Here is a 24036-nt window from a genome sequence, read left to right as displayed (position 1 = left end):
GACACAAATTCTCTCCTCTCCTCTCCTCAAACTGAGTAGTATTCCTTTTGAAAAATGAGATTGATCTGATTCAAGGAGCCTTGCTTCAGGCTTTGGGCAAGTAAAGTTACTGTAGTTTGATCTTACACACACACTCATTACTAATTCATCTCCTCAAGGAAACTCTGGGCTTTCATATCAATAGTAGCGGATCAATCACACCTTCTGTAACTTTGTTCCTGCTAAAGGCTGGGCTCTAAGGATGGTGATGTCTGTTAATCCGTCCGCCAATTTGGTTACAAATAATCTCCAACTACTGGCTGTATTGCCATGAACTTTGCTGTGCACCTCCATTCTTCACAGAATGGCCCGTACTGATTATAGGGAACACATTGCCTTTCTTCTATTGCCACCATTAGGCCAAAACGTTCACTTTCAAGCACTTTTAGCAATATATTATATCGCAAAAGTTGATGGGATTGCCAATTTAACATGAAATTAGCTGAGCATATTCATGCTAGCTAGTGGAATCCGGATTGCAGGTTGAACCATATTGAATTTGATGACCCCCATGGCGTATTTCCTCTTGCGCCAACCGTAAGGTGTCAGGAGCAGGACAGTCTCTAGGGCTGCTAGCAGGGCTTTTAGACTCTTAGGTCTTGCCTTTTGTGTCATTCGTGTTTCGTCATTCATTTCCCATGGAAAGGTAGTCTCGTGTAGACAGACGATCAGAGATCTCTGCCTACTCTGCCTACTGATACGTCTGGTGACGTCTATTCTTTCATCTATTCAAATAATGCGCTAAAACTGGGGGGAAACCATTCGTAAAATAAAAAAATCACACCCAGTGTGAAGTGGGCGGTGTGGTCACAGTGGTCATCACAGTGATGGAAGAAGTGATGGAAGAAGTGAGGGAAGAAGTGAGGGAAGAAACCATAACTTAAAAAAAACAAATGTATGTTTTTTTTTAAAGTTATGGTTTCTTATATAGGGCTATGCACATGTGTCATGTTTCCCTAGCCAATCACAGTCCTGAATAGACTGTGATTGGCCAATCACGGTGCAGGGTTAGGGGGGGTACATTTGTGGCCAATCACAGCGCAGGATTTGGTGTGCAAATATCCAAACCTCACATATAGGGGTGGTTTCACCGCCCAAAAATAACAGCATCATTGAACCAATCCAAAGAGGGTCAGGGCAGTCCTTCATATTGCGAAGGTAGAGTTTTCCGCCGTTCAAGCCCATACATTGAATTTAGATTTCCCTAGATGTATCAGAGGTCGAGTTCTGTTGTCGTCTGGCTAGGCGAGACTATCGTTTTCGGCGCTCATGACCAACAGGGAGTGGGGACCGGACCTCATTTTAGCACCTGCTACCACTGACCTGTTCTCAAGTTTAAACAATTTTCAACATACATGCAGTGCTCGTTAATGTAACTCACTTCAGAACCCTTCCATCCAATAGGAGTGAAGCAGAGGCAGGACCAGAGAAAGGCAGTTTTGGTCATGTAACAAACATCATGGAACAATTTAACCACTTTGAGCTTGGCGTCCCTATTTTGGGTATTTTGTCAGTATAGCCAGACATTGTCCATAAAAAATGCTAATGTATCAACTTGACACTATGCCAGTGCTTTTTCTCTAGTGGACACAGCCTATTTTGTTTTGTCTTCTTCTTTTTTTAAATTACATGATTCATTTTGAATAAACACTGATCAGAGGTCAATAGTAGTAGTCACCATCATAGAACACGTACTGTACATGCCTGCGTACACACACACACACACACACACACACACACACACACACACACACACACACACACACACACACACACACACACACACACACACACACACACACACACACACACACACTCTTTGTTGTTCTAACTTATGATCGCAGACTTGTGGTGGTTAAGGCACAATTATACACCGTATACAGACATGGAGACTCCTGTGAGTGAGTTTCTGTCTGTCTGCAAAGCTGTGTGCTGGTTGGTGGTATTGGTTTGATTCTCTCCTCTCCTCTCTTCCTCTCCTCTCCTCTCTTCCTCTCTTCTCCTCTCTTCCCCTCCTCTCCTCTCTTCCCCTCCTCTCCTCCAATCTCCTCTCCTCTCTTCCCCTCCTCTCCTCCAATCTCCTCTCCTCTCTTCCTCTCCTCTCATCTCTTCCTCTCCTCTCCTCTCTTCCCCTCCTCTCCTCCAATCTCCTCTCCTCTCCTAGTCTCCTTTCCTCTCCTCTTCTAGTTTCCTCTCCTCTCTTCCCCTCTTCTCTTCTCTTCTCTTCTCCTCTTCCCCTCTTCTCTTCTCTCTTCCCCTCTCCTCTCATCCTCTCCTCTCCTCATCTCCTCTCCTCGTGAGTTTGTACATGAGGAGCCAGGTTGAGGAGCAGGTGTTTTGGGGCCCCTGCCAGTCGACAGACGTGTGTATGTGTGTGTATGAGGGCAAGAGAGAGAGGGAGAAACACAGAGAGACCATGCCCCTCTGACATATGGGTCATGTAGCCAGTTTGGCTGGCTGGCTAGCAATTAGCATCGATCTACTACTGACACTCTAGTGGGTGTTCGCCTCATACTTAAAGGAGCACTTCACCCATTTTCAACCCTTTCCTCATATAATTGGTCCTCACTAATGCTCATGATAATATGGCACCATTTCTGTCTACTCACTCTGTGTCTCAGAGGAGGGCTGTGGACAGTTCAGAAACCTGCCTACCAGTGACATCATCGATGGGGAATCCAAGCTAATAGAAACCGCTGGCGTTCTATTCCTAGAAAGTTAGCATGCTGAAATAGAAGCCATTGCTCTCGTGTTAATACAAATAAAAATCTACCTGCCTAACGATGATGTCACTGATATATGCTTATCATATATTATGATAAGCATTAGTGACGACCAATTATATAAATATAGGTTGCAAATGGGTGAAGTTGTCCTTTAATAATAACCTAATAGTAAGCCTGACCTACAGTAGTATGTCGGCGTGTCTGTTGCACTGTGGTATTGTCTAGTTGTTTGAGTGTTGAATGTTTAATGGACCATGATGGAAACAAGCCTTTGGCTTTTTTGTGTATCATCCATGCTGTGCTTTAAAAGATTCATCAATAAAATACTGTATTCAATCAATCTTCAAGCAATTTTACATACAATTATTAAAAGAAAAAGAAACGGATGAACAATACATTTGTCAGTCTTGCAATAATAAAAGTTAAATCCTGTATGTACCTTTTTCTTGATAGGCTATGTAAACACACATTGTTGTAAAGCCTGGGGTAACCATCACCTTTGTCCTTTTTTACAATGACTGAAGAATGGAACCCCAGGAACTCATTACTAAACTCTTAGAAAACAGACAGAGGCTGATGGATGGATGGATGAATTGATTTGTTAAGTAAATAGGACAGACAGACGGAGACAGTAAAGTTTTTTGGTAGTCTCTTAGTAGCTCAGTGACAGATGGTGTGTGTGGCCTGTGTCTCCATCTAAATGTCATTACGTTGACCCTATCACCAATCACCATCATCATTTCTTGCACCGGGTCACTTTAGTGCTGGTCATTTTAGACACTTAGCATGACATAAAAGATCAATTTATTATGATAATACTATTTCAGCCTGGAGATAAATTATCATGATAAATGAATGATCGTTGAACTCAAAGTGATATACGCTTTGAGTTAATTTCAAAAGAGGAACATTTTTAAGTTTTTGTTCACAATCCAAGTTTACAGTTGTGTGTGTGTGTGACTGACACATGCTAAGGAGTTCTCCTTAGCACATCTATTGAAAAATACGGACTAATACAGTGCACACAGCTTCCGAATGTCGAGTTACCATCCGGGGCTACAGGGTCAGCACTTTATATGTTTTTTGTACGGACTACGGAGAAGTACATGCTTTGCATGTGGATGTCCAGTGACTAGACTATTATAAATGCGAAAGCAAAAGTCAGACTAGATCAAATACATCTGGGATAGTCTTGATCCAAGGCTACCCATGCACATGAGCTGAAGTGAAATATGTGGCCCCTTCGCAGTGCGGCGTGTTGTGAGCTTGTAGATCGGCTATTTTCGTTGCGCCGACACCCGTGCAGAAATAAGTATAACTCAGGCTTTAGTATATGCACACATGCATGTTTACTAGAGAGTGCATTATGCAGGCGTCGTATTACACAGACGTCTGTCAGTACTGGACTGGATTACAGACACACATGTGTCACCTCGATGGCATTTCCTGTGTGGTGGAGGTGTGTGTGGTTTTCTGATGAACATGACATCATTATCTTCAGTGACAGGCTGACCCTGCCCTCATCAGGCCGTGTGTGTGTGTGTGTGTGTGTTGGCGTGTGTGTGCCTGTGCCACAGAGTGTGAAAGGCACTCATCCCCTTGACCTCTGTTGTGTGTGTGACTGTGTGTTTGTGTGCGCGCGGCACGCACGTGTGTAATTTGCCACTATGTGTGTACATGTGTGCGTACACACCAGCGTGCCTAAGGCACTTAGGCACTTAGCTTGTTGACCTCTTCCTATCTGCTACCCTATCAGGGGGAAGTCATATATCATAATTCATCTGTGCTGTTGTCATAGGGTCTAGGGTTTCTAAAAGGGCTCTCCCATACGCTTCCTGTGGGAGATGGGGAGCTACAGTATACACTACAGCTATGTCATGGACCCCCAAATTGATATATATTTGGCCGCTGACCCCCATCTGCAAACGTTTCGCGCCAGGGACCCCCAGAAGAGAAGATTTCTGTTAAGAAATGCAGCAATGCAAGTTTTTCCAAAAAATCAAACACTTTCAAGATTTTTTGAAAATGTTCAAAAGTTTAAGTGCTGTGAGCTTGTATACCTGCTATTTTTGAATAGCCAATGTATAAAATATGGATAAAGGGGTTAAATTGTATTATCAAATTTTCTGGAACCCCCTCAAGGACCCCTGGGGGTCCCTGGACCCCACTTTCAGAACCAATGCTATACAGGACTTAGTCCAGTGTTTAATGATGTAATTGGCAGGGAACAGACTAGCCTATAACAGTATTACCTCATATCTCAACCAGCAAACGGAAAGCATGCTGGAGATGTTGGCTGTCAGCTTTTATTTCCACTCTATATAGTTATTTAATATCCAAATGTGATACCTACCTATCATCCCACACTGGAAACAAAGATATAGGATACTATTCCAATTGGCCTTTATATTCCATAACTGTGTTTTCACAAATATAGGCTGTACAAACTATGTTTGAAAATATAATGTAAATATATTTTCACATTCGATTTTCTCCAAAGAATGTATAAAGTTAAAACATGGCTATAAGAGGTTTCTCTGCCCATCAACAGTGTTATGCTAATGGATGTTAATGTTAGAATTAGTCAAAAATTCTGCTCGAGGGGCACTGTGGGACCACCAGACTATTGAACACTGTGTATATTTGTCTATGTTAAGGAAAGGACAAGCCATGCTGCTGTACCAGGAAACAGAAGATGATAGGAACATTCTATAGTTACACTGATGAACTCATATCTATATCTTTCTCTCTCTCTTTGTTTGCATTTTAGATATTTCCAGGATTGCCTACTATACAGGTGAGTGGCTGGCCTTCGTATCATTAAAGGGGCATTCAGGGAAGTATCTGTACATCTGCAATTTTTTGCAGATTTTTTCTTGAAAGTGTTTTGAACACAAATCCTAAAACGTTTTCAGATGGGGGTCTGTGGCCAAATAAGACATACAAAAATTGTTTTGGTTATTAGTGAGGGTCCAGTGTAGTAATTGTCATGGATTCTCAGGTAGTACCTGCATCTGTCAGATGGTGGTGTTAATGTCCTTTACTGGCTACACTGGGCTATAAATTCTTAGTGACAAGTGAGACTGACTGACTCTTGGCTCAGTCCCAATAGAGCTCTTCCCATTCACAACCACATCCGGCCTTCTGACAAAGGGCTTTCAATAGCCTACACACAACACGTGCGTACACACACACACACACACACACACTCACACTCACTCACTCACTCACACACACACACACACACACACACACACACACACACACACACACACACACACACACACACACACACACACACACACACATGCAGACACATGCACACACATGCAGACACATGCACACACATGCACACACGTGTGTATGTGCCTAAAATCTCGACAGTCGACTCCCACCAAATTTTCATGACAATGGCTAGAGCCCGAGATTGAGGGGACATGTTGTATAGGAAGTACACATAGGCAGAATCCCCCCCCCCCAACCCACACACAAATAGAAACGGACGCACACATTTTTGATTTTGTGGTTTAATGAGGCTGTGCCTGGCAAATAAGATACCAGTCAGATGTGTGTGTGTGTGTGTGTGTGTGTGTGTGTGTGTGTGTGTGTGTGTGTGTGTGTGTGTGTGTGTGTGTGTGTGTGTGTGTGTGTGTGTGTGTGTGTGTGTGTGTGTGTGTGTGTGTGTGTGTGTGTGTGTGTGTGTGTGTGTGTGTGTGTGTGTGTGTGTGTGTGTGTAGTAACTCACGTGTAGTAACTCATTGAGATCTATTCAGCTCATTCTGATGTGTTGAGCCATATAAATGTCCACTTGATTAAGGACAGCTGGCATCTGGATAACACACCACACACACCATACGCATACATGAGTACGGACGCATACACATATGAGCGCGGACGGACGTGCACACGCACGCACACACACACACACACACACACACCACACACACCATGTGCATACATGTATGAACACTGAGCAGACACACACACACGTACAATGTTGAACATTGATTCTGGGTCAGGGCGCGTACATGGCGCGTTCTGGGACATTGGCGCGTACATGGCGTGTAGTCACATGTAAGGATTTAAATTGGGCTCATCCTCTTGATAGCAAATGAGCAAGATAAACATTTTTCATTACTGTACCAGTCCTTCTGGTAAATTACATAAGTTTGTCTGATTTAGTGACTTCTTTTTATTGGTGTTGCCGGTAGGTTCTGTATACACACAGCGACTTCCAATCACAATAATTTAAAGTATTGTGGAATTGATTCAGAAAAAGCAACTGAATACGTGTGACGTGTGTTTGCACGTGACTTTGAAGTGACTAAGGGAGAGCTGCTAGAGAGATACATTTTAGTCTTGTTTTAATTGCCGATTGTATCATACTAGAAGTTCTGCCCGCTACGCGGGCAGAATTCTAGTACCCCCCCCCTAACCCCGCCAAAGAAAATGTCGTTTTGGGTACAAAATCATGGAATAAAAAAATAAAAAAAAAAAAAAAAAAGCCAGAGGATCCCCCCCCACCCCCCCCCCCCCCTTAGGGGTCCCTGGAGAGAGACCCTGGGGTCTCCAGGCCGTGACCTACAGACACGGCGAAGGAAAACTGTGAACACAGCCACGCATGCAAGATGTTGCACATGAACTCAGCAGCCGCACTGAGGCGCTCCAACACAAACACTCTGACATTAAGCTTCACACAACAAACATCAGCAGCAAACATTCACCACAATGACAAACAAATTACGTCCGCGCAAAAATAAGCGAGGGCTCGCTTATTTTGTCTTTCCCTCCCTTCCTCTCTTCCTCTCTCTCTCTCTCTCCCTCTCTGTCTCTCTGTCTGTGTCTGTCCGTCAGCGAAAATTATCTCTCGCTGTTTGGCTGACTATTCTCTCTCTCCCACCCTCCCTCTCTCTCCCTGTGTGTGTGCGTGTGTGTGTGTGTGTGTGTGTGTGTGTGTGTGTGGTGGGGGTGGGGCGGGGGGGACAGCCATGACGCAGCGGGACTTTTGAGATGGCTATTGGCAAAATAGGTTGACTTATTCGGATACATGCGTGTGACTGTTCGACCCTGCCGGTTCTCTGAATTAAAAAAAAATAATAGGCTCTGTCATGACCACACATATGAAGTGAAACAACTGAATTCTATCCAAACGATATGTTATAAGTGAATTCCTTGCCTCAAAGAAGAAGTTTGAGAGCGTTTAATAAGCGAAAATAAGAAGTGAAGGCACTCGCACCCTGACTCGCACAACCAACAATGGCTGCCGTTTGTCTTTTTTCACTCGCCACCTGATTGGCCAACTTTTGCTGTCAATCACAGAACGATGAGCGACGTTGCCATGTCCAGGAGTTGTAAGCGTGAAGTGGGTGTAAATTGGTTAGAGAAAGTGCGTTTAATAATATATAACATGTATATGTAGAATATATTGAAAGGTCCATAGGCATAGGTATGTTATTTATATAGATCCAGCGTGTCTGTCCCCATCTGTGGTGTTTTTGGCATCAACCTGGTGGCTTGTTGCTGGCCTTTTGTCGTCCGGAGGAAAATTGACGGAGCGGATTGCGTATTACTCTCGCGCAACCTGGCAACGTCTTTGAGGCACCTAAAAGGTCTCACCTTCCGGTGTGTCGGTAATGTGTGGGGAATTTTGTGTTGGACGGATTTAATTATGGTGTGAGGGGGCAAATGTGTGTTGAGCAATGAAAAGTGGACGAATAACTGCGTGAATGAATTGCGCACGTTATGACTGGTGTTGTAGTGACATGTGAGATGTTATTGTCCTTATTTCGCCGAAACAAATGATTAAAAATGTGCCTTCAGTCGCACCACCGGAAGAGAGACGATCTCTCAATTGTATATAGGATATTGAAGGGAAAACCACAGATTTAAAGGGATATTTCACTTTCAAATAAAGTAAACATTCAAAAAATACAGAAAATTTTAATCACAGCCCCCTCATGCATTAGAATGTCCATCTAATGCGTGAAGGGGCCGTGATTTTTCCATAACTTATTTCATACATTTTTTATATATTTTTTTAATGTTTACTTTATTTGAAAGTGAAATATCTCTTTATTTTTTCTCCAGGCTGATATAAGACAAATAATACAGTGCATTGTCTGCAGACTCCCTTAAATAAGCAGCAGACTAGCGAGTGAGTATTAAAACTTGCCATGTCCTCTCCTTTCCCTGCTTTGGATCAAGTCTCCATAATGTCTTCACAAACACTCTGCACTCCATAGGTTAAAGTTATTCTCATGATTTGGATTGTGATACTAAAGATAATATGATAATGTTAAACGGAACATGATGATGCTGTGATATTGTCACACCAAGCACAGACACAGACTGTAAAAAGGCATTGTTTGTATAGAAGACACATTAAATTGATCATTTAATGTTTCACCTTTTTGGCATTTGGGTAAGACCCATAATACTCGCAGGTTACCTTTTTCTTGTAGATCTGCTATTTTTTTAAAATCGTGTGCAAATCTTTGAGTATTATATTTTTAAAGCGAAAGTTTTGAACTCAAATCTTTGCTTCTGGAGGTCCCTGGAACCAAATATTTTACAATTGTTCACTTTTTTTTTATTGCCCTTCATATTCCCTGACTGGCAAGAAAAGAAAGAAAGCTGCATAGCATCTGGAGAAATTATGTAACTTTCTTTTTTCTAATATTGCGAGTGCAATACATATCGCAAAAAAAAAGAAATGAGAAAAATAGTGCAATGTCATCATAACACACACCACACCTCACAACCCCCACCTCATCGACAGGATGAGGGAGGGAGGGAGGGAGGGAGGGACGACTAGATTAATCCCCCTTGTTGGGGAGTGGTTAGCTGAGTGGTTAAGGTGCATACCACATACCATAAGCTCTGATGTCTGACAGCGAGTCCCGGGTTCGATGCCCGGCAACGGACCTTTGCTGCATGTCACTCCCAGACACTCTCCTTGTTTCCTGTCAATCTTCACTGTGGACTATCAATAAAGGCAATAAAAGCCTAGTAATAATTATGATAATGTCCCTTTTTAAAGACCACATGAGACTAGGGCTGCAACTATCAATTATGTTCTTCTTCTTATTTTTGTGATTAATGAATAATCGAGAAACGTTAAATAGATCAACGAATTGATGCGCTAATCGCCAAAATCCATTAGTCTGATTAACCGCTTAAGGCCTATTTTATACTCTGTTGTACAACTGTGTTTTTAGATGAAGAAAAAATACTTTTTCCCATAAATGTATTTTTTAAAATAATCATTTAAATCAGTTAGTTTGATTGAATGTTGCACCCCTACATGAGATGGTAATCTGAGCTCAGTTCCTAATGAGTTCTCCCTCTGATTAAAAAAAGGAAACGTGGGGGACAGATCTATGAGTCGGTACATGTTGGGGGGGGGGGGGGGGGGGGGAAACACATTGTGCTGCCGTCGAGTGTGAGCCATGGTCTACAGAAGTACAGCAGCGGCTTGTAAACACAGTAGAGTAGATGTTATACAAACATGGTAGCAGTGTTGAAACAAATAGATTTTTTATCAGCACACACACTTGCTCTTCTCGGGGTCATCTGGCCTCTTTGAATCAGATCGGTACTGCTGACGGAACATTGTATACTGGTTACCGTGGAGACCGGCCCCCAGTGCGGCCCCTCCGGCGCTATATTAGAGCCGTCAATCAAAATGTTGTCCCCGAGAGCAGGTTGAAGAGGGGTAAGAATGTGTGAAAAGAGCTTGATAAAGATCTCGACAGTGGAGTGCTTGGCACGGTTGTGACAGTAGCTGCGAGTTGACATGCTTGGCACGACTCTGGTAATGACTACGTTGGCATAGAGGGAATGGAAGAATGCTATTGTGCCGTGATCTCTTCTCTCCTAGAAGTTAGTTAGTTCTGATGGTGTCAGTGCTGGCGTAATATGAGGGCTGTTCTGAGGTCTGTCTAATAAGCAACAGTGGGAGGAGCTCTTGTGGAGCAGATTAGCATATTAATAAAATCTAACTCCACCCTCCTGCTCCCTCCCTCCCTCCCTCTCCCCCTCTCTCTCTCTCCTATGATTCTCTGCTCTTCTCCTCTGGTTGACGATCCTGTTCTCCCTTCCTCCCATTCAATCTGAAACAATTGCTCCCTCTCTCTCTGTCCCTGTGCATAGCCCTCCCTGTCTTTCTCTGTGTTGTTAGTTGTCTGGTTGTTCCTCTCGCGCTCCCTTCTCGGTCTTTCCCAGTGAAGTAGCTAATTTTCTGACTGGCTTCTCTCTAGCCTTCTCTCTCTGGTTCTTGTTCACTGGGTAGAGTAATTGATGCCATCTCTTTCTCTCTCTCCCTGACTGAATCTGCATCTGTATTTCTCGCTTAGATTGTCTCTCTGATCTAATTGCTGTCTAACTGGGTGTTGCAATTGGACCTACTTGAGTGGAACTTTGACTTGACTGTGGATTATCACTGGTGGTGTGCAGGTTGAGGTCGAGCAGTCAAATCGGCTCCACTGAGATTCACGGACATTGACGGACATTTAAAGACTGCATGTTTCTCCATGGGTAGAATGACAGCTGAGAAAGTACAGGAAATTCTGTGGATTATAGGAAATAATTAGTTCATTATCTCTGAGGATCTCCATTTTTCGCTGCAGTGGATTGCAAAAAACATTAAGACATCAAGGGCAGTGTCACGCAAACATTCATCATGGGGAAGTGTTGACTTATCTGGCTTTCGTGGTCAGCGGTCAAATTTGTATTCAACTTAGGTCTTTCACTTCAGTCCGAGTTGGCAGTCAAAACGTTTTCGTGTCAAGTCTCTCTGTCTCCACTAGCAAGTGTTTCCTGCAGCATCTCAAGACTTTGCACACCGTTTGTCACAACTGAACGCAGCAACAGACACTAGATTCAATCAGATCTTTGTTGGGTTTTGTTTTGGTTACTCTGCTGTCCGCTATTGAAGCTATAGGCGGTCGTTCGTGACAATGAAGCGTGCCCTGATGACTTTGTGTGTGTTCGTGCGTTAGACTGTTTGTGATTGGAGCTGTATGTGTATTTAGCTATGCCGGGGTGTGCATGTGGTTATGATGCGTGTATGCCAGCGCTACTGTGCGAGTGAGAGAAATCGTGCGTGATGCGAGGGTGTGAGCCCTCTGGCTGTCTTTCTGTCCTCGACGACCCGGACAGACAGAGAGACAGACAGACATGCATTTCCATGGTGGCCAGTGGCTGCAGCCCCTTCCCCTTGTGTTGGGAAAGAGGTATGGGATGTTTCTGACGCACACACACACGCACACACACACATGCACATGTGACATTTGACTCCATGGGAACTGAGTTGGTATGGCTGCTGTATGGTATATTGCCAAACCAATAGTTGCATAGAAAAGGGCGTGTGTGTGTCAGTCTGTCAGATTTCCTTTTCTTACAGGTGTAATTACCTGAGATGACATATTAGCTTTCCTTCTAATGGATGGAGGAGAGGGAGGGAGGGAGGGGAGAGGAGGAGAGAATGAAAATAATCTATCTATCTTTTCACACACACACACACACACACACACACACACACACACACACACACACACACACACACACACACACACACACACACACACACACACACACACACACACACACACACACACACACACAGGACTCAAGTACATTTACCCCAAGCACAAAGGTCACAAAAATTTGGCATTTTATATTCAGTTAAATTTTTTGTTTGTTTGCAAATGCCTAATTCACACAGTTGAAAGAATGGCATGTTTGTGTTGCCTTGTTTGTCAGTCACTGAGAAAAACTTAACAACATAATTGATCTGACAAACTTAAAGATTCACTAAGTTTCGATCGTTATTCACAAAGCACGTTATTGGCTTTATTACAAGTATAGTACAAAAGTCCATATAAACTGCCCCTGCACACACACACACACACACACACACACACACACACACACACACACACACACACACACACACACACACACACACACACAGAGGAGTATGGCATGTAATCTTAGCTGTAACCAGATGAGGCTACTTCCATGATCCAGGAAATGTGGGAATGACAAGACTCCTTCAGGAAGTATGTCTGTTAGAGGTACATTGTTCCTGTGGTGATTCTCTCTCTTACACACACACACACACACACACACACACACACACACACACACACACACACACACACACACACACACACACACACACACACACACACACACACACACACACACACACACACACGAGAGAGAAAATGTGGCAAAGACAGATTCAAACTCACCATGCTGCTAGTGTAGAGGTCTGTGTGTGTTGTATGCCTGTATATATTTATTGTGTCTAGAGGCTGATTGTGAGGCTGGCGAACCATGATAATAACTTACAAAGTAAAATCCCCTAGGGCTAATTTAACTCAGAGAGTGTATAAAATGAATGTAATCGATAAGGGTCCATTTTGGTTACATCTGTAAGCACATTTTGTACACTCTCGGCGATAGATTAACACTGGGGATTTGATCGTGTACTTGGTATTATCTTGTAGGTAATAAACTACTAGCTGTCCATCAATGTACCATCGCAAATGAAGGATCAGGGATGAACTGTTCTCTCTTATATTTGCTGCTCTGAAATATTGTTGTGAATTTACACAATATAATCACACTACAATAATCATGAGGTTTGATTTAACCGAAATGAAAACCAAATGGACCCTTACGGATACATTTGTTCACCCTTAATACACTCTCCAATTTAAATTAAATGATTTTTGTGTATATCGGTTAAATGCAAACTGAAGAGGCGGATTCCCCTTTTAACCCATTAAAACCAGGAAAGCATCCGTGTAATTTTAGATTTTTGCGTTGGCCATTAAAAAATAGCAGATATGCAAGCTCACAGCGCGTCACTTTGTGCCGTGCTGCGAGCTTGTACATCTGCTATTTTTGAACATTTTTGGAAAAATCTTGAAAGTGTGAGTAACTACTGTTTTTTTAGAAGGCATTTGTAGAATCTGATTTCTCCTCCTCTCTCTCTCTCCATCCCAGAATATGACAGACACCTAGCGGCGGTATCAGCAGGGAAAACCATGGCGACGGCGTACCTGGAACCCAACCTGAACCACGCCCTCCTGGCGGGCGCCGCCAAGTCCCGGTTAAGTGCGGGCGTGTCGGACCGAACCATCGGCGGCTCCGTGGACAGGGTCCTCAAAGTGCTCCACCACTTTGAGTCCAACACGGAACAGAGCAGCTGGTCGTCCAACATCCGATATGGAGACGCCACGGACGTTAGGGTAAACAATGACCACTCACACACACACGCACACACACACACACACACAGTGAATTGTGCATGTATTAATGTATTGCATCGGTATTTTTGGCAACGGTATTTAGTGTAAAGCAAAAACAGGATGGGGCCTATTATAGAGCCCTGGGGGTTGACTCTGGTCAACTAAATATATAGTATGAATAGAGGTTGAGATGAAAACTGCTTCAGTGAGTTTCCTAATATAGGAAACTATAGGAAAGTATATTAGAGTCCTACTATACTTTGTCGTACTAAGGGAATAGTGATGCGACTCAGTGGCCCTCATTTATCAACGCGGTGCAGCCCAAATAATGGGCGTAGAGCGAGATCACCGCACCTTTCGGCATTTATCAATATATCCTGACGTGGGCTTCATCCTACCGTACACTGAGATCTCACGTCTGGTCGAGACCAGTTGTTGACGTTGGCTGCGCCCGTTTATTCCATTCTAGACCTGCGGAGCAGCATTGTCTGACTGTCTGACAGGCATCTGGACACATAATCCACTCCTAAATGTATATCTACACACTAATAATTAATCCCTGTGAAAATATAACATTTTATAAAGTAATTTAAACAAACTGCTTTAACAGTCATTCAGTTGCATTGGCTATTTTAAAATAGCAGATCTGCAAGCTCAAAAACGGGTCGCATCGCGACGCGTTGTGAGCTTGTAGATCTGCTATTTTCAAAATATACGAGCGCTTTTGCGTCGGGACTCGGGAGTCCCGCGGTCGGGACTGCCGACGATCTTTTCATGGACAGTGAGGTGTACAAACTTACAGTAACTTGTCCTATGTTATGGAGTTATGTCATAGAGAGTTACGAAGTCTACAACCTGGCTGGGTTAACGATATAAACCCGACGCTCCAATCTCTTATTAACGTGGCGGAATCACTGCCGCGGAATGACTGTCGCCCGTCCGAGTCTCACGGGGAATATCCTACATGACTGCTTGTGCACTGCTCGGTATGGGTTAAATAAATTAATATACAAACGTATTCCATTCATGGCGATGTGATTGGTATCATAATATGTCATTCATGTAGGCTACAAGCCTAAGTGACAAAGATTGTACCGCTACGGATTACATGAAAGAGACACAGTTGGGCGTGTGTGTGTGTGTGTGTGTGTGTGTGTGAGTGAGAGAGAGAGAGAGAGAGAGAGAGAGAGAGGTGAGGCGTGTGCGTGTGCGTGTGTGTGTGTGTGTGTGTGAGACTTGACAGGCAGCGAGGCGAGGCGATCGGGGGAAACTCTTTCTTATTGGCTTTTGATGTCTTTGGTCGTATTCTGATTCTTCTTCATGTCGTAAAATCGGGGCGTTTTGAGAATATTTAAGGGCGTGTTATTTAAATGACGCTCGTTTTCAGACGTGAGATTTATCAAAGCTCCGACCTGATGTACGCCAGGATTGGCTGTGTAGGATCCGTTGATAAATGTGACTTTGACGTTGGTGTACGCCGAATATATGGAAAAATATAAGCCGGTTTATACGCTGCGTTGATAAATGAGGGCCAGTGTGTGCTTGTAGATTTGCATTTTTTTCCATTTAACCCATTAAGACCTGGAACGCATCTGTGTCACTTTAGTGAGTGCCGCGCTATGAGCTTGTAGATCTGCTATTTTTGAAAAATCGTAAAACATATTTTTTTATATTTTTTTCCGAAAGATTGTTAGGATTTAGATTTTTTTTAGACGCGGCCTCAGGTCTTAATGACTTAAAAACAAATTGATTAAAATATATGTTGTTATACTGTATAACAACATATATAATATATATATGCATATAATGACGTGCCGAAGATAGAGACACCAGGTTGAAAGTGGCTAAAAGGTAACTAGCATCTGTAGCTCTAGTCCAGTCCATTGCCACCACTGAAAGGTATTGTGAGCTTGACGTCCAGTGAGCTGTAGATAAACTAGACTTTCAATGTTATTATCTATGAGCATCTCTATTAGCACATAATACAGTATGATCCTCTATCTACTCCATTACTAATGTTACAGCACTTACCACTCAGGCTGTTTAGGGAGGAATGGAATGTGATGTAGGTGTTGTTTTTCATGTGCTGTGGTGGTGGTGAGTCATAATGTGGATGCGGGTGTTCAGCTATAACTTGTTGGTTTTAAAGGTCCAAGGTCGTAGCTGTCTGCTCCATTATAGACCGCTCCACACAAAGAGAATAGTGTACCAGCAGATACATAGACCTGCAGGATATCCCGTGTGTGTGTGTGTGTGTGAGTGTTCCTGTATCTGTGTGTTTGTGTGCGTGTGTTCTGTCATGTCATTCAGGCTTCCTTTCCTTTCCTTTCCTTTCCTTTCCTTTCCTTTCCTTTCCTTTCCTTTCCTTTCCTTTCCTTTCCTCTCCTCTCAGTATGTAGGTCAGGCACCCTAGGCTTTCACACAACAACACACATGGCTGAGATGGCTCCGTAAGCATCAGTGAATTTGTATGTGTGTGTGTGTTGTATGTGAAGTCTGCCAGCTTGTTTTGGCTTAGTTTGCTTGAAGACACGCACGCACGCACGCACGCACGCACACACGCACGCACACACACACACACACACACACACACACACACACACACACACACACACACACACACACACACACACACACACACACACACACACACACACACACACACACACACACACACACACACACACACACACACACACACACACACACACACACATCCATGTTGTGGTTGACCTGGTGCAGAGAGTGCCAGACACACACACATTAGCACGATGACGTAAGACTGACTGTCAGGTTTGTTGATAACGTGAATGACTCCTCTGTTTCTCCAGGGAATCATCCAGAAGATTCTGGACATCCACAAAGTGCGCTGGACTTCCTGTTTTGGCCTGCGTCTTAGCAACAGCGAATCAGGAGACCAACACTGGCTCCATCCAGATATGGGAGTGTCCCACGTCAGAGAGAAATATGAACAGACACGCCCACAGGAGGAGTGGAGGTGAGATGTGTGTGTGTGTGTGTGTGTGTGTGTGTGTGTGTGTGTGTGTGTGTGTGTGTGTGTGTGTGTGTGTGTGTGTGTGTGTGTGTGTGTGTGTGTGTGTGTGTGTGTGTGTGTGTGTGTGTGTGTGTGTGTGTGTGTGTGTGTGTGTGTGTGTGTGTGTGTGTAATATTTTTTACTTTTACAACATGCTTCTAAACTGAACACCTTTTATTGACATTTAATCTCAGTAACCAATCAAAATCCCAATCTAAATCTTATTAATGCCTCAAAATGTTCTCTATACATAATTGTCTTTACATCCAATCAATATGGATAATATAGTTTACTGTGTTTACTGTAGATAGATAGTTTGTGTGACAAATGTGTTTAAAGCTGGTGAATCAAACGTTATTTTGACCAGTCTGTATTGCACAGTATGTAATACAATATATCTATACCTGGCAGTGGTTGGAGATAGGCTTGGGCGATATGGACAAAATATCACAATACGTTTGACGATAATATCAATTTTCTTTTGAAATTGCATCAGAAGTAGGAGGTGGTCTCCCTGCTCTTCCACCGAGAAATTGTGTGTTCGGGTAGGAACACTAAATTAGTAGTGGTTGACAAGTGGTATTGCCTGAAGCTCAAAGCACAAGCTGGCATTTCTTCCTAGCTCACTGGCTCCTGCACGGGAGACTTGGCTTCGAATGCCGGGAAGGACATACATCTTCTGGATTGCAGCTTTAATGTGTTTAATGACCAAAAAAAGTGTTGGCTATAGTGTAAACCAAATTCTGTGTTACTCATGATTATTTATTTTGAAGGCCATATCTGTTTAACAGCAGAGAGAGTAGAGAGAAATAATCACATGCACCAAAGGAATTGAACCATAGGCGATCATTATTAGATCGCCTAATGTGGCATGCATGCCAACTAGCTGAGGGGCAAGGACCCACCTCTCCACCCACACACTTCAAACACATTCTAGAGGCAAGATGTTGTGTTGTCAAATCGTTCAAATCTCATTTCCCTTGTTTCCTTGTTTGTGGTAAAAAAAAGGGGCAACTAATGAAACATGCCGTCTGTTGTGACTGTGACAGAGCAAAGTAATGGATTGTTTTTCAACAACTGAAGTGACCATTCTGTATTGTAGATCTATGTTGTTTTTGGTCTGTGCGAATGTCACCTGGGCCTACTTATGGGTCATGATCCGCCCATTGAGAACCATTGCTTTAGACCCAGCCGGGTCTATGGCTGTGCTTTTATATTGCTCCAGCTGTTTCATTCATGTTTTATGGGTTGTCTTTATATGGTCTGCTGCCTGCCAGACTACACACTGTAAGATTTCTGATGCTGATTACACACAAGTGTTGATGGTCTAGTACCACGACAGCTTTTTATTTAGTAAACAAGCCATCTTTAGCCTAAATAGTGAGACACGATTCAGCTGGTTGCATTGTGTTCTTGTCATTATTATGTCAAAAAGAAATACCACATCTGTATATTTTTCCAGGTCAGAATGCTGTGGTGAAACATTGGAGAACAATTATCAGACCAATTTTCTCCATTTACATGGACTGACTCAATTGTTGTTCTGAATTTGGTCAAAGCCTAGTAGATCATAGCCAGCTACACAACTCTAGCCTCTGGGCTACCAGCTGCTGGGGCTATTGTGTGTAAACTTGAGGCTATAGCTTTTGTATGGTGTGGCTGAATTACATTTGTACCATGTTGGTTAGGTAGTTTAGATGTTAATGCTTGGGTATATAATGCTTTTACCATGGTGGCTGTGGTGTTAATGCCATTGTGTGGTGGAGACCTTTTGGACTGTGGACATAAAAAGAGAGAACCAGATGCCTGCTTTGTTTGACTGAGTCAACAACTCTCTCTGTCTCCCTCATTCTCTCTCTCTCTCTCTCTCTCTCTCTCTCTCTCTGAGTCCCTCATTCTTTCTCTCCCTCTCTCTCTCTCTCTCTCTGAGTCCCTCATTCTTTCTTTCTCTCCCTCTCTCTCTCTCATCTCTCGTCTAAGTTGCTGAAAGACAATTTTGCTCTTGCATATCCGTAAGCTTTCACCATAATTCTAATCTATAGTGTTGATCACATTAACATGCGGAAGATGGCTTTCTTCCCAGCAACTCTGTCCTGTAAACAGAGAATCTGTCCATATAATAATTTGTGAGACCTTTCGGTGTTGGTTGAGTCCATGATCCGGTCTATATAATCAGTGTACCATGTGTTTTATGTCTTCATGTAGGTATGAGTTGAGGATCCGCTATCTTCCAAAGGGCTTCGTACAGCAGTTTACTGAGGACAAACCTACGCTCAACTACTATTATCAGCAGGTACGCTTCAACTCCACCTCAGCTTCAACTTTATTGTCACATCACAGGTTCACAGGTGTAAATGAATGGGTTGAAATTATTTTTCATCCAAACTCCCATCATTTGTGGTTTTCTGGTAAGGGAAAGAAGAGGAGGAGAGAGTATCTCAATTTAAAATGTGTTTAGTCCACAGGATTAGAAGTAATGTAGCACCCAAATATTTCCGTGACTACTTTTACAAGGTTAGTGATTTAGCCCCCCTTCCCCAAAAGGACCACGATGGAAACAAGCCAACAGGCTTTCTTGTGTATTCATTATTTTAAATTCATTTTCAATAAACTGCTCAATCAATCAAAAAAGTAGAGATAGAAAGGAAGAGCAAGGATCACAGATCAGGTTTTGAAATACTCCTGATATGAGTAGAGTGAAATAAATATATGCAGATATAGTAGCAGTTTTAGATATACAGTATATGTGAGGTGCAGCAATGAATAGTAGCATGCATTGAATGAATATGATTAACAAATAATAAAAAAAAATTGTGTGTGTGTGTCCCAGGTGAGGAATGACTATATGACAGAGATCGGGGAACAGGTGGAACAGGATGTAGCTCTCAAACTGGGATGTCTGGAGATCAGGTAGGGCACACAAAACAACACCGACTGCATCATCCTGCTTTAACCACTTGAACCCCAGCATCCTTATTCTGGGGGGAACGTTCGCCAAAAAATTAGCAGATCTACAAGCTCACAACACGTCTCAACGCGATGCGTTGTGAGCTTGTCTGCAATTTTTGGCGACGAGATTTGGTGTAGAGTGAAAAGTGAAAAGAAACAGCATACCATGTTTAGTTGCAACTGATTGATTGACTGAATACTTTACATTTCTGGCTAATAAATTATTCAATAAATCAATCAATCAGTTGCAACTATACACTCTACACCAAAAAAATCAACAACTCTGGTCCGTTTCACTTGGTGTAGAGGGTTTAACCCATTAAGGCCTGAGGCCGATTCTACAAAATGTCTTCTAAATCCTAACAGTTTTCTGAAAAACGTATGTTTCTATATCAGTAGTTCTCAAACTTTTTCATGTCAAGGGACCCCCAGAAGCAAGGATTTGAGTTGAGTGAAAAATATATATAATATTCAAAGTTTTGCACAAATTGTCACGATTTTTCAAAAATAGCAGATCTACAAGCTGAGCTTGTATATCTTTAAATAGCCAAATAAATCATAAAATGACACAGATCGTTCCAGGTCTTAATGGGTTAAGTGGTTAAGGCTTCACCCTCAGGGGGAAATAGAGTATTCTCCTGGTGTCCTCTACACCACATTGATCCCAGGTCTGGTGTGATTCCAGGAGGTTCTTCAGAGAGATGAGAGGAAACGCGCTGGACAAGAAATCAAACTATGAACTACTGGAGTGAGTAATACTACACTACTTACCTGTATATACTACACTGTCTGTTGTCCTTATCGTACAGTATACCACCTCCATGTGTACTTGCCATTAGTATACTAAAATGTCTGCTGTACCGTTAGTGTACTACACTGTGCGCTGTACTTACTTTGTATACCTTCATGTGTAGTATATTTAACCATTAGTATACCGCCTCCATGGCTACGAGTCACCATCACAAGCTCACAGTATTGCTTCCATTCCTATCTCTCTCTCTCTCTCTTTTTAGTATTGTACCCCAGCAGAGTGTGAATACGTACTTGTGCAAAAATGTGGACTTGTGTAGAGATTTTGCTTTGTTAGCTTTAGATTTACATTTCCAAAAATGTTTGGGATTTTATTTCATGGTCCCACGACCATATCGTGCCGCAGTAGACCCGCTGTCATTTGGCACACCTGTACCTGTCAAAGTTGTCATCACTCAGTCCTGCCTGCATACAGAGCATATTAACACTAACCATAGCTTCGTATTCCAAAAGAAATACGATTTTAAAAAGGAGTTAGATGTTTTGAAATGGAAATTGTGTTTAGAAAACCTATTATATATTTTAATGAAGCAACTTAGTACAGTACTGAGTTGACAGAAAAGATGTGCTGAGAAAAAAATAAACTTCATCCAAACGATGCCTTCTAGATATGGTTTTGAATGGGAATGACCTTTGTGAGCTTGCGGTTTGGGGTCTTGTCCGAGCCACTATCTGCTCCCCATTTTAATGTCGGAGGAGCATATTTGTGATGAGGCCTAACAAGGTTTCCTCTAATGAGGTCCGATGTTAATGAGCTGCCGTAACCCACTGGGGCTCTCACTCTGTCCATCACCCTAACGAGCTCTCCAATTACTCTGGAGACCCTCTGTTTCTCTACCACTCTCTACCTCTCTCTCTCCCTGTGTCTGTCTGTTGAATTGAACATGATGGTGTGTCATGTCTTTCTCTATCTCTCTCTCTCTCTCTCTCTCTCTCTCTCTCTCTCTCTGTTGAATGGAACATTATGGTGTGTCATGCATATTTTATACAAAGAGTGGGGGAAGAGAGTGCATTGTTGGAGGCTTATAGACTTTCAAAGCACTGTGTCTTGTGTTTTACCAATCCTCTACAGCTAGTGCTTAGTATGATGGTTGTTGCTTTAAAAGACATAATGGTACAGGTGCAGAAAAAATCATATTTGCATGTTAGCCCGCTTTTATGGCTTGTTTTAGCTCTGTAGTTTATGTAAGAAGGAAAATGACAGTGTCACAAAGGCATACAGTATATATTCAGTGCCAATTCAACATCTGTTTAGTATGGTATTCTGTGATTAGAAAATTCATTTTGAACACAACACTATCTCTGTGTGAGTGTATCTGATGTAAACACTCGTATTGTAACGCAAGGTTAAAACCAAATCAACAGTGTTTTTGAATACCATTTGAACCAGGACTGTCATTGAGACTGAGAGGATTGATGATGTAAGCTGGGACCCATGGGGCCCTTCTATCTCTCTCTCTACCCTCTCTCTTTCATTCTGCCGGTCTACGCATCTTTTGTCCAGGGAGGAGGGAGTCTATAACTAGCATCCTCTTATAGCATTCTGCTAGTCCCTCTTTCTACCCCCTGGAAAAGATGACTTGAAATCTATAGGCGGTGAACTATTTTCTTATCACACACACAGACACACACAGGCCTGACTTTCTTTTATCCCCACCCACCCACATTTTTAAATTATTTCAATCGCTACCGCCTGACCGGCTTCAGCGCATCTGTTTTCAGAATGCGACCTGACTACTGTCAAGTCTGTATTTTGTCAAATAAATGTGTAGGCTATGTTAACAACTCTGAGACTGTTAGTTACACGTCACGCCTCTGAATCCGGACCAGTGTAAAAGTACGCGTAGGTGCAGTAGTACGCCAGTTTTGATTGATTCTGTGTAAAAAAAGCAAAGCCAGCGTAATGGCAGATCTTCTTTATAGCAATATTACGGCATTTATTTTATCTGTATAAAAGGGGCTTGCATCTCTCTCTGTCTCTCTTATCTGCTGCTCTCTCTCCAGTCAATGCATTGTCAGAAGGGGAAGAAAATGCTGTGCTCTGATTAGATACAGACAGGTGTGTGTGTGTGTGTGTGTGTGTGTGTGTGTGTGTGTGTGTGTGTGTGTGTGTGTGTGTGTGTGTGTGTGTGTGTGTGTGTGTGTGTGTGTGTGTGTGTGTGTGTGTGTGTGTGTGTGTGTGTGTGTGTGTGTGTGTGTGTGTGTGTGTGTGTGTGTGTGTGTGTGCGTGCGTGCGTCTTTCTTCTGACTTGAGATAGTGCGATGTTTGAACAATTAACATACTTCTCCATCATTATGCTGTTGTAAACACTGACCTCCCTTTTACTCCCCCCGTGTCCTCTCTCTCTTCCAGGAAAGATGTTGGGTTGAGGCGTTTCTTTCCGAAAAACCTGTTGGACTCAGTCAAGGTGAGAACAATGTATTTTAGAGTGATACAGAGACAAAACATCCGACCAATATATCGGTTTGGCCAATACATTGGCCATTATTTGACTTTTTTTTATGACATAAGTATTTGCATTTATGCAGCCAACGTGTTACAAAAAAAAAGTTATATATATATATATATATATATTTTTTTTTACAGAATATTGGTCAAAACATCGGTAATTAGTGGTCTATGACTCTCCAAAAACGTGGCCGGCATCGGACCGTAAACCTGGCATCTAATCGAGTCATTCAGAAAGAGAGAAAAGCAGACTTGTAATCAGATGGTCTTCCCTCCCTCAATAATTGCACTGCCAAAGCACTCCTGAGCAAAGTACTTGCAACCCCTGTTGAAGCACTGTAGCTCACTGACAGTGGCTCTGCTGAGCAGTTCACAGATGTGAATGCGTTCATCTGTGCGAGCGCTGCTTTCATAAGTGGTTAGTGTTGGCGGCTGAACTTTCCCTGGGTCATGGAGGAAAACTGGACCCTGTGTCGTTTGAAAGGAGAACATTTTTCTAATATGCTAAATAGCAGACTGGGATAGACCACCCCATGTCTGGGTTATGTTGAGCTTATTCAATATGGTGTACTTACCAACGAGTTAACATACTGCATTCTCTGTAGAACCAATGAGGGGTGGAAACTGAAGCCAAGTAATGAAATAAAGTGACCATCAGCCCATTGTATGAGAATAGCTTATAAGAGAGAATAATATAGAACAGAACAGAGAGGAAGGTAAATTAAGCTGTTGTCTTTGGATAAGGATTTAAACTGCCTGTTTACTGTT

General features: G+C 42.7%; 1 protein-coding gene across 4 annotated transcripts in view; it reads left to right on the top strand.

Moving 5' to 3' along the window:
* LOC308095376 (focal adhesion kinase 1-like) overlaps positions 1–24036 on the top strand; it is an 83422-nt gene that overhangs the window by 14739 nt on the left and 44647 nt on the right. For 3 of the 4 annotated variants that reach the window (XM_080442431.1, XM_080442430.1, XM_080442428.1), the window contains exons 2-8: positions 5536–5562; positions 13782–14026; positions 16858–17024; positions 19266–19353; positions 19891–19970; positions 20695–20757; positions 23173–23227. In XM_080442431.1, the coding sequence (XP_080298557.1) occupies positions 13823–14026; positions 16858–17024; positions 19266–19353; positions 19891–19970; positions 20695–20757; positions 23173–23227 (657 nt within the window). In that variant the 5' untranslated portion in view covers positions 5536–5562; positions 13782–13822. The remainder of the gene's footprint in view (positions 1–5535; positions 5563–13781; positions 14027–16857; positions 17025–19265; positions 19354–19890; positions 19971–20694; positions 20758–23172; positions 23228–24036) is intronic. The other variant, XM_080442429.1, reaches the window with a different exon arrangement.

This window comes from Gymnoscopelus braueri, assembly GCF_963280865.1.
Source record: "Gymnoscopelus braueri genome assembly, chromosome: 11".
Classification (NCBI taxonomy): domain Eukaryota; kingdom Metazoa; phylum Chordata; class Actinopteri; order Myctophiformes; family Myctophidae; genus Gymnoscopelus; species Gymnoscopelus braueri.
Note: the sequence above shows the minus strand (reverse complement) of the source record. Positions and strands in the feature narration are given on the sequence as shown.